Source organism: Myodes glareolus, chromosome 1 (genome assembly GCF_982192425.1).
Source record: "Myodes glareolus chromosome 1, mMyoGla1.1, whole genome shotgun sequence".
Taxonomy (NCBI): Eukaryota; Metazoa; Chordata; class Mammalia; order Rodentia; family Cricetidae; genus Myodes; species Myodes glareolus.
The window spans coordinates 69,825,528-69,837,876 of NC_142026.1; the positions used below are offsets into that span (position 1 = coordinate 69,825,528).

The window sequence follows — 12,349 nt, forward strand, 5'->3', positions numbered from 1 at the left end:
GAACAGCAGTGAAGTCAAAACATTAATAAATACTGTGTCATTGGTCACACAAACCTCTTATTCTCAGTATGACAGAGATCTTAGATTTTTCTTTGCCCATCTGTTCTCTCATTAAGTTGCAGCAGTGGGACAAGAGTCCAGGCTATTCCTGCTGAAAAATCCATATCTCAACAGCTGATTGGATATCTGTAAGATTAAGATAATCTTCAGTACACGGTGATCCCTAATTTCACAGCTTTTGTAATGAAAAAAAAAGGTATCTTAATCTCATGGACCTATTTAGACAGTTTTACAGTAGGTGCAACAATTGTCGATGTCAACAGTCACTGACTTGCTTAATAAAACCTAGTCATGGGTGAGTCTAAATCTAATAGTGGATAAGAGAATATTTGAGTTGATCATAACACACAAGTCACCATGTTAAATTACCTTCTCTTACAGCAGGGAAAAAGATTCTTGGGAGCAGACTTGTTATTAAAGACAAGGATGAAGGGACAAAATGTTGGGAAGCATGTGTCTAGTAATGTAAATATGTTGATTATCCACAGCCTTGGGTGGTCAACTATCACAGTATAGATAACTAATATGAAGGACATTGAGTAGGAGAGGACAAAGGTGCATACAAGGATCAAGATGGTTCTTGTTGCTCTGTCTTCAGGGGAAACTCTGAGGGAATGCTGGGTGCTATGGATGTGCTGTAGCTGACTCTTGTGTCTATAGAGGGTTCTCATCATGAAGACACTGGCCCAGACCATGAGACCCAAACACAGACTGTCAGTGAAACAAAGCAAGGACAGATATAGTCCACTTACAGTATTGCCAGAAACAAATGTTGAGCAGTACCCCAACTTGATTTTCTTGGTGAAGGTTTTGTTAGTACCAGATCCAATCACATCTATAGCTGTTTTGGTATTTAGAAGCAGATGAACAAGCCAGCTGAGTGAGCAGGATTGAACCATGTACTTGGAGATTGAGTGTTTCAGCTTCATCCACCTGGAGTTGCTGGGGCTGATTGTGATTGCTTGGAAACAGCTCAAAAGGCAGGTGCAGTGCAGGGAAATGCCCCGGGACACCCGGTTACTGTAGAGAGTAAGTTTACATAACAGGTCATCCAGGAGAAATTGCAAGCCCAGCTGTACCATTATGTGAGGAATTACTCTTGAGATGATAACCAAGGAATTGGCTAAAGTCAGATGCCTTAAAATCTGGTCTTTCAGCATCAGACTTTTTCCATAAGAAAGAAGAATTGACCAATTGCCTAAGATCCCCACAGCTGTCTGAGAAAAGAACAAAATCCCCATTGGCAAATTCCCTGGAATCATTTTCTCTTCACCCAACACAAACAAATTTAACTTCATCAGTACATTCAGAAAGAGGACATTTAAACATATCTTAAATGTAAAGGTTCAAATTGTATCACTTTCTCATTCTCACACATTGATACATATTTATAATGAGATCAGACACACATTTGATGGAGTAATAGCAAACTTTATGACAGATACCCTTAAGGTGCCTCAGGTTTTCCAAATTCTCCATAAATAAAACTGTATCACATATGTATAGTTCATTATTGGTGTCTTTACATGTCTCAGTTTTGAATATTATTATGAAGAGATATTATTAACCTAGATGCTGATCATTTGATCAATGGATATTAAAAATGTGGTACATCAGGCCTGGAGAGGCTCGACAGTTAAGAGCATTTGCTGCTCCTGCAGAGGACTCCAGCTTGGACCCCAGAAACCACATGGTGATTTATAGCTGCCTGGAACTTCAATTCCAGGGAATCTGGTGTCCCCCTCTGAGAAGTCTTGTCCCTGTCTTGCTTTCAATACATCTCCTCATCATAATGTCATGAATACATGAAAATGAAGACGATTTTGGTATAGGCAGATGCTCCTGTTACTCCTGGTTTCAGAAGACATACCTAGTGATGATTCTTCTTCTTTCTTCTGGAAACCACAGAAGTTTATTCTAAGCCACACACTTGCTTAATAGACCTCTGTGGTAAAGAGCTGCTATGATGTAATAAGAGAGCAATCAAATACATTGTTTAGAACAAGAGACTTAACACAGAACACTAGCATGAAATTAGACAATGAGAAGGGAAAAAGACAAAATATATTTCTCCACAGGGCAACAACTGTAAGGCTATTCAATAATGTGGGAAAATCCAATAAGGTAATAGACATCATATTCAAACAAAACAACTCTAATGAGTCAGATTTTGTGATAAATATTACATCTGTGTTTAGTCATTTCACCCGTCTATAATAAACAATTCGTTCAAAAGAATGGGAAATGGAATATATAAAGAGAAAATGAAAACTCTAAAACAAATAGTTCATCAGTAGACAGATGGCTTTGTACAAAATGTCTTCAACAACATGGAGGAAATTTGATAAAAGACCCAGCCCAGAAATTGAATGCGAGTTGTCTACCTGACATACTTCCAAGGAGACTTCTTCATAAATTTATTTTGCAAAACCAGAAAACTTTCTCTCAGCTTGGCCATCGAGGTAGTTGGAGAAGCTGTGTCTGTAATTATAGTGGATTCAGATACAAAGGGAAGTACTCAGAAGCAAAAGTTCCCAGAATGCCTTGTGCCCTGTTCCACTTGCAGTGCTCCTCGCTTTTGCATGGTCCAGCCCAGAATGCTCTTTTTGGGATTCTAGCAGTGACTGGACTCTCTATCACCATTTTACTTGAACCTTGAGTTCATGTCCTACAAGTCTCCTGAGTTTCAGATGACACCAGGAATGGTCAAATACACATCAGTCAAAAGTTAGCTTTGCCTTTTATCTGTTTGCAATCAAGTCTAGTTTACACAGTTCTCACTATGAGCAACTGAGGTTAATAGAAACTGTGTTTTCTCTGCATCACTTAAACTGATGCTAAGGGTATTTCTTGTCTCAAAGTTTTGCAAAACTAACTGGAAGAATTCTCTGTTACTGTGTTACTTTACCTAGGATTGCTGTTTTAATCTGCAATGGAAGAAAGAGCCAGTCCCACTGTGTGTGAGGCATGCTGTTCAATAAACACACTGTCCACCCGATCACACAAAAGCTTCTGTTTTAGTGCAATTTCTTTACTCATGAAAGGATATCCCTTAGGGTTACCTAAAGGATTTTAGTAAGGCAGTATTGACCTACACTCCTGGGATTTTAAGATGAGTAACTTTGGGGGCTGAAGACAGGGTCAGTAGTTAAGAGCACTTGCTGATCTTAAAGTGTAGCACCTGCACTGGTTGACTCACAACACCAAGTAGAAAATCTGGCTCCTCTGGGCTCTGTTGGCTCCCACACACACTTGTGCACATGTCTCTCCATGTATACATATAGTTAAAAGTAATAATAATTTATTTTAAATGAAGTGTTCATAGCTTTTAACGAAAGAAGAGAAGAAAAAGGGCACAATTCAATATGGATGATATGGTGGCAGGGTAGATGGCACAATGAGTAAAAATGTTTATCACATGAGTCAGGAGGACCAGAGTTCAGATCACAGAGCTAGCATGGCATTGCTAGATTGTTGCCCACCGGCTTAGGAAAAAACCACAAACTCTTGATTCAGACAGAGATCTTGTTTAAAGAAACCAGGCAGAGACGGATACAGAAGAACATCTATCCACTCCTTGGCCAGCATGCATATATATGCACATATATCATAAACATATATTATATTCTCTATTTCATGTATCTATATGTCTGTCTGTCTATCTATTGTATCTGTGTATTTTTGTTTCTATCTAGGTTTCTGTGCATCTATCTATCTGTCTGTCTGTCTGTCCGTCCATCCATCCATCCATCCATCCATCCATCCATCCATCCATCTATCTATTCACCAAGAATCTACATATCTATTTATGAAAGATGTAGCATGCATGCATCATGTATCTATCAATCTCTCTATCTTTCATCTATCTATATATCTATCTACCTATCTATATATCATCCATCTATCTATCTATGTATCTATCTATGTATCTATGTATCTATCTATCTATCTATCATGTATCTATCTATCATACATCTATATATATCTATCATGTACATATGTATCTCTTTTTACCTATAATGTATCTACCTATCATCCATCCACCCACCCATCAATCCATCCATCCATCCTCTATCCTATCTATCTTATATGTATGTATATATCTCTCTATCTATCTTGATGTTTTAATTTGCATGCATATTTATATTCTATATAGAAACGAGTGGTATTGCTATCACAAGATAGAAAGGGACCCCTTGTAGACACCAGTTTGCACAGAGTGGGAAAGGCAGAGAACAGTCCCTCCTTTGCCAGCAGTAAATAGTTCCCATTTCACGTGAAAACTTTTTCAGAATCTTACTTAGCAATAATACTTAGCAATCGTGACTTTCCCTTATTCCCTTTTAACTATAAATTCTCTGGTCATTTGTGACTTAGTAATAAGAGAAAATGTACTTACAGTGTGCTCTGTGAAACCGCAGAGAAATATTGTAGTTAGCGACTGAGTCTGTCTTGATGAGATGAGACTCAGGTCCCTCACTTACAGGTTTATAATTCCTTGGTCTTCTTCCCCACAGGACTTGTAACTTTCAGATCTAGATCCATAACAACATCTGCTTGGGGGATGTAGAATACCTTCTCAACAATCACGCTCCACTTAGCTGTAAATGAAAACAACCCAGATTAAGACAGCAAATCCACAGAAGCAATTAAAGAGTTGCGAAAATCTTTTCTGTGAGTCCTTAGAGTACACAGGGCTTTACAATGAGAGCCACACAAGCCCCATGCTGGGAGACGGAATGGGTGGGGTGGGGCACAAGACTGTTATATGGTTCTGTTTGGGTTCAGATAGACATGGCAGCTTATCTTTAACACCTATTATCTTGGGAGATTTCCAAATTTAGTAACTAGCATTCAAGGGCAGTAAAATTGGAAATTACATAGATCTTTTGTATCTCACTTTTTAAAGTATTTTATTAAAAATCGATTCTTTCCTCATACAATATATCCTGATTATAGTTCCCCTTCCTCTAACTCTTCAAGTTGCTCCATTTACAGATGAATTCTCTGTCTTTCATTAGAAAAGAATAGGATTCTAAGACAAAAAACAAAACATAACTAGATAAAATATAAAAGATAAAATGAAAATCATCCTATCAAAGTTGGAAAGCCAAGGTAGTAGATAACTAAAAGAGCTCCAAGAGAAGAAGGTACAAGAATCACATCCACTCATTTACATATTCAGGAGTCTCACAAAAGTCTATGGTAATAGTTACAACATAAACACAGAGGGTGTACACCCTGCAGACACTGTGTTTGTTGCTTTAGTCTCTAAGTTCCAATGTCCCTTACTTGCTGATTCAGAGGGTCTTGTTCCCCTGGAGTCATCCATCATCTCTGGATCTTACAATATTTCTGTCTCCTCTTCCACAGGGTTCCTTGAACTCTGAACAGGGAAGGATTTGATGGAGACCTCCATTTAGACTCTCTCTCAACATAATGTTTGAGTGTGAGTTTCTCCCTCTTTTCCATCTACTAATGGAGGAAACCTCTCTGATGATGACTGGATAAGGCACTAATCTATGAGCATAGCAGAATATTATGAATGATCATTTATTGAATTTTTAAGACCCATAGTGTTTTTTTACTTTAGACTCTGATCTATCAAGTCTTTGGTGGCACCGGCATGCCTCTCCATGTTCAACAAGTTGTGTGAGTGTTGTCCTTTGCAATGAGGCCCCACTGTCAGTGTTTGAAGAGGTACAACTCTTTATCTTAACAATAGCTTGGATTGTTTGGGAATTTCCATGGAACCCCCTTGGCCAACAACTCAGCTGAATTTTGCTCAGTTCTACCACCTGAAGGCTCCCTGACTGCGAGAGATGGCCTGTTGAGACTCTTTATCGCCTATTAATAGGAGTCCTTATTAGGATCACCTTCATAGATCTAGAAAGTTTCACTGCACTAGGTTTCCTCCACTCCCCAAATACTCCTCATTCCAGCTGTCTCTCTCCACACTCTCTCCCCACACTTCATGCTGCCTTCAGTCTGCTTCCCCTCACTCTTGTTCCACCCTTTCCCAGTCTGCCGGAAAATCTATTCTATTGCCCACTTGTAGAGAGATCTATGTGCTGCCTCCCACCATTAAGAATCTCCTCTTTACATAACCTGTATGGGTCTACAGATTTTAACTTGGCTCTAATGGACTTAATGGCTAATATCCACTTATAAGTTAATACATGCCATAATTGTTTTTCTGGGTTTCATTGCCTCATTCTAGTTCACTTTTTTTTTCTAGTTCCATCCATTTGCCTGCAAATTTCATTACTGTTTATAACTGTTGAGTAATACTCCATTGTATAGATGTATCACATATTCTTTAGTTTTCAGTTGAAGGATTTCTATTTTTTTCTAATTTCTGTCTATTATGAATAAAGTCTCAATGAACATAGTTGAGCAAGTGTCCTTGTGCTGGATGGAGTGTCCTTTTGGTATATACCCATGTGTGATATAACTGTTTCTTGAGGTAAATAAATTTTCATGTTTCTGAGGAACTCTCTTATTGATTTCCATAGTGGATGTTCATATTTTCACTCTCATCAAAAATGGAGAAGTGCTTCCCTTATTCCACATCCTCTTCAGTATGAGTTGTTCATTCTGTTACTGATCTTAGCTTTTTTGTCATGTGTAGGATGAAATCTCAAATTAGTTTTGATTTCCCCATTCCTTATAGCTAAGGATGTTGAATGTTTCTTTAAGTGTTTCTTAGCCATTTAAATTTCTTTTATTGAGAATTTTCTGCTTATATCTGTACCCCATATTTTAATTGGGTATTTGTGTTTTAAGAGCTTGTTTGTCAATCAGCAGGATTGACAAACCATTATCCAAGCTAATTAAAAGACACAGAGAATATCCAAATTACCAAAATCAAAAATAAAAATGAGAGCCTAACAGTAGACAGAAGAAATCCAGAGAATCATAAGGACATAATTTTAAACCCAGTGCCTTACCAAACTAAAAATTTTAAAAGAAAAGGATAATTTTCTCTCTATATACCATTTATTAAAGTTAAATCAAGATTATATAAACCATTTAAGCAGACCTGTAACCTCCAGTGAACTAGAAAGTCATTAAAAGTCTACAAACAAGTAAAGGCCAGGGCCAGATGGGTTTTGTGCAGAATTCTGCCAGACTTTCAAAGAAGAGCTAATACCAGTACTCCTCAATTTATCCCCTAAAGTAGAAACAAAATGAACATTGTCCAATGCATTTGAAGTCAGAGTCCCTTGATCTACAATATCCAAATCACATAAAGACTCAACAAAGAAAGAAATAACAGATCAATTTTCTTTATGAACATAGATGCAAAAATACTCAACAAAATGCTTGCAAACCAAATCCAAGAAACACCTCAAAAAGATCCTTCACTATGATAAAGTAGGTTTCATTGCAGAGGTGCAGTGATGATTCCTTGTACAAAAATAAATTTATGTAATGCACCATGTAAACAAACCGTATGACAAAAACAAAATGGTCATCTCATTATATGCAATAAAAACCTTTGACAAAATCCAACAACCTTCACAATAAAGTTCAGAAGAGATTAGAAATACAAGGGACATGCATCAACATAATAAAGGCAGTTTATAGCAAATCCATGCCCAACACACACACACACACACACACACACACACCTTTAGGGTAGCTCTATCATCTCTCTTTCTATATTTTTCCTTTACAGCTTATATATCCCAGCAAAATCTTTCAAGAAATATACAAATTACAATGTGGTTACGTTCTACTTTTCAAGCAAATAATTATAATGGATACAAGTGAAAAGCAACATTTTCTCATTTCCCTTACATGATTAAACATTTTACATATTACAGGTGAAAACAAATTATCCCCCAAAACTCATATACATTCGTATCCAAGTAATTTGTTATAGATTAACAAAGCGAAGTCAAGCAAGGTATTTTTCTCAGCCAGTTCTTTTACTGGTAGGTTTCATTTTGCAGTTACAAAGAGAGAATTGATCATTTTATTATTTATCTCAAAAAGTAATCCTATAAAGAAATCTTAAAAGAATCACAGATCTAAAATTTATATCTAAAATCAACCAGCCATTTCTACTTTAAGTCCTTAGGGTATATACCAATTCATCAACAGTTTTTGTTTGTTAAATCATATCAGGAAGCTGAAGGCAGAAAAGGCTAAATGAAATTAATCATCACCTTTGATCACCAACCCATCCTAGCAAGAAAGGTACATTAGCCAGCAATAGCCAGACTGCCATTGTTTTTGTTTCCTAACCTCAATGGGTCCCTTTGTCAACTATTAAAAGTGTGTCTTTCTAAACTTTAAATTATTCCACAAGATTATCTACCTTAAAGTCATTAACAAGAAATATTAGCCTAAACTTGAGCATTATTTAAAGCTTTGTTTTAGCTATGATGAAAGCTAAAATTTGTGAACACATCTCCTAACATTAAGATTAAAAGAACATGAGCTAGCCTAGTCTCAGGGACCCCTTCATTTTCCATAATCATTAACCCAAGTCACAGTCTACATGGTTCCTTAGGAGAAATACATAAGTCCTAGCTGTCCAACACTTCCTTGTTTCTATTTTCTACCGTCTGCAGCCCCTGCTCTAACAGGGATGAGGGCAACACTATATCCTGTATTACTATATTATAGATACTATATCTGTGTTAATTTTCCCACTAAACTAACCTCTATCATAAACTCTTACTACATTTGTTAAAAACCCTTAATCATCAAAATTCTATTTACACTAACACTATTATTGTATGAAATCATTACTTCAATTAAACAGTACAGTTTAAGAGGAAATCATATTAAAAAAAAATCTACAGGTAAAAATGCCCAGTAGAATGGAATATTTCCATGAGATAATCACAATTCATTAAAGGCAGTGGGGATCTTCCATACTTATTCACACCATTCCAAACATTCCAGAGAAAATGCCAGTGGTAAACATGTAGACGCATAACAGTGAGACATTCTGGAGCTGAAGTTCTTGGGGCCTTGCATTCCCAAGATTCACCCATGAGTGCTTTGCCTCCTGATGGACCAAACTCCACCAGCTCATTTGCTGCCTGCTGCTCCTCTGACATGGTTACTGGCAAAATATGATGCTGAAATTCTAAGTCTGTCTCATCAAATAAGTTAGAAAAACACTTACCCCGTGCCACACAGTGTTATAAGTTTTGCGGGATCAGCCTGAGTAGAGGGCCTCCCGCAAATTGAATTATTTACCATTATCTGCCATTGGGCAGTGTAATGTTCATGTAGCAACAATGTGAGGAGAAAAGAATGCCTTCAGTATTTTGCTTCATTTAAATATGATGTAGCCCATAGGATTTTTATCAATGTAATTTAGGGTGCTATTGAATTACTGTCATACTTAATTTCCTCATTATTCTGACAGAAAATGACAAAACAACTTAGGATGGGAGGGGTTTATTTTATCTTGCAGTTTGAGTGTACAGTCCATTGTGGCAAGGAATCATGGAATCAGGAAGTTAAGGCAGCTGATTGCATAGCATCTATAATCAGATAGCAAAGAGAGATGCATGTCAGTTCTCAACTTGCTTTCCCCATTTTATTTAGTACAGGAATCTAATCAGAGATTTTATGGCTATGCAGAATTAGATTGGGTCCCCTAACACCATTAACCCAACTTAGAAACTCCCTTAAAGACATGTCCACATGTTCTTTCCTGGATGATTAACCATCATGTTAACTAATACCGTCTGGTCAACACTGAGACTTATACTTGAATGAAGAAGAAAATGACATATGAATATATTAATGAATAGGAATGAACAGAATCAAGAACAAAAAAAATATTTTCCTATGACAGGAAAAAATAGATTTTAATTACCTTTTCCTATAGCAGGGAAAATTATTTTGGGGAGCATATTTGTTACAGCAGATTAGGATTAGGATGAAGAGGTAAATATACAGGGAAGTATGTGCCTAGTTTGATTATCGACAGCCTTGGATTGTCAACTATCACAGTATAGATAACTATTATGAAGGACATTGAGTAGGAGAGGACAAAGGTGCACACAAAAATCAAAAAGGTTTTGTGGCTCTGTCTTCGGGGAGAGTGAGGGAACGCTGGGCACTATGGATGTGCTATAGCTGACTCTTGTGCCTGTGGAGGGTTCTCACCATGAAGACACTGGCCCAGACCATGAAACCCAAACACAGACCATCAGGGAAACAAAGCAAGGATGGTTGTAGTCCAGTTACAGTATTGCGAGAAACAAATGCTGAGCAGTACCCCAACTTGATTTTCTTAGTAAAATTTTTGTTACTCTAAGGACAAATTGCATCCAAGTTGTTCTGAGACTGGGTACTGCATTTGGAAAAGATGGGGCTGTGGTCAAGGTCTTCAGTTAGCTTACCTATTTCCCTGGCCTGGGCAGCTGGTATGTTCTCAGAAAATGCCTGCCTTTATTGGAGGCTGGAATAAAAGGATGAGAAGGGGGAAGGAAGCCTGAACAGAAGATCTCTGTGAATCATTGGGGATGCAATTAGTGAAGACAAGGAGACCACAGCAGGTGTTCTGCTGCAGAGCTGGGGACGAGACTGGGGGATTGGATCTGGAGGAGCAGCAGGAGAGCTGAAGATCTGCAGTGACCCCACCTGCTTCCCTGGCAGGAGTGATCAATTTGTTACAAGGAGAGTATGTTGGGGTTGGGGGCTGGAACATGGGGAGGGAGGGGCTTTAAGATGGGATATTGATGGGATCTACTAGAGATCAGGGTTGGGGCTGTTTACCCTGATGTTCTGCTGCAAGCCAGGAATGAGACTAGGGGACTGGATCTGGGACATAGATGGAGAGGTAAAGATATGTAGGCAGCATACATGGTTCCTTGAGAGAGGTCCTATGCTCACTTTGTTGACTGTTTAAAAAGAAATGTGAAACAATAATTGTCATTTTTTTTGAACACTGGATCCCAAAGATTTTACAGATTAAGAATCATGACAACGATCATGTAAGCCTATAAATATTGGGAGAAAGTAAGTGCATTAAACTTAGCATGTCCTAGAGGAAATTCAATCCTCAGAGACCATAGTTGGATTGTTTGCTTTCTTTGTCTAACGGACACAGCAGAAATGAGGGACACATACATTACTGAAATTTAACACAAGGGGACTGAGTGTTGGGAAGATCAATGACAGCAGCACAGAGATGTTCAGCAGCCAAGGACTCGGGTTCACAGTTTGGGTTATACACAATGATAAGATGGAAGCTAGAGAGTAAAAGGACAGAAACATGGTCACCAGGATCAGGATGGTTCGTGTGGCTCTGTCCTCGTGGGAAGGTCTTTGGAGGAGGCTGTGACTATGGATGTGCTGGACTTGATGCTTGTGCTTATGCAGGACAAGGACCATGGAGCCACTGGCCCAGGCCATGAGGACCAGACACATTATATCACTTAGGGATAGAATCACTCCTGTTAGTAGGAAAGTTACTCTCTCAGGCATTGTTGAGGAACAGTATCTGTGTAATCCTTTAGCGCTCAGGTTATTGCTATTCTTTGGTCCACCAACAAATATGGTAACAGAGATGTTTAGCAGAAGGTGCAGGATCCAGCAAAGAAAATTGCACATACCAATACATTTTGAGGATTTAATTCTGATGCTCAGCCACTGGGAAGTATTGGGATAAAGCTTAATGGCCTGAAAGCCACTGAGGAGGGAGGTGGTGCTGAGGGAGACCCCTCTGGCCACTCTGTACAAATAGAGGAGAAATTTGCACCCAGTCTTCCCCAGGGAAGAGTTCAACCCAAAGGCGGCCACTGTCTGAGGGATCCCTTTGGAGAAAAGAACCAAAGTGTTTGATATGACCAGCTGATTGAGAATCAAGTTCATGGGTCTCACCACTTGTGCAGTGAACAATGGAAAGTTATACAGGTGAAAGAGGAAGAAATTGGCTAGGATTCCAGCTGTGGTCTGAATGAGGAACACCATTCCCCAGTTTAAGTCAATATAAACTAATGTATCCATATCTTGGAGGGGTAGAAATATGAGGGTAAAGATTTGAGGGACAAGAGACCTACTCACAACAGTAACCGTTTGTCCATGTTTCTTTATTCTTCTCTCGTCAATCCATCATTTCTCATTGTTCCACCTGTCACTTGTCCTCCTTGTTCTACACTGCTCTTAGTTCTATATTGCTCCTTAAATGTACATCATTCCTCCTTAGCCTTAGTTCTACAGGTTACCATTGCTGTGGGATAAGGGTCTGTACCCTGTAACTTGTATTTTAAATATATGCTGATTGGCCAGGCAGGAAGTATAGGTGGGGCAA

The 12,349-nt window shown here is 38.4% G+C and overlaps 1 protein-coding gene across 1 annotated transcript; it reads right to left on the reverse strand.

Annotated features, from left to right (window-relative positions):
• Window positions 1–425: 425 nt before the first annotated feature.
• On the reverse strand, window positions 426–1,358 carry LOC148123441 (vomeronasal type-1 receptor 2-like). Its single transcript, XM_087909113.1, has one exon. It carries the CDS (start codon window positions 1,356–1,358, stop codon window positions 426–428), a length of 933 nt encoding a protein of 310 aa, XP_087765239.1.
• Window positions 1,359–12,349: the final 10,991 nt, after the last annotated feature.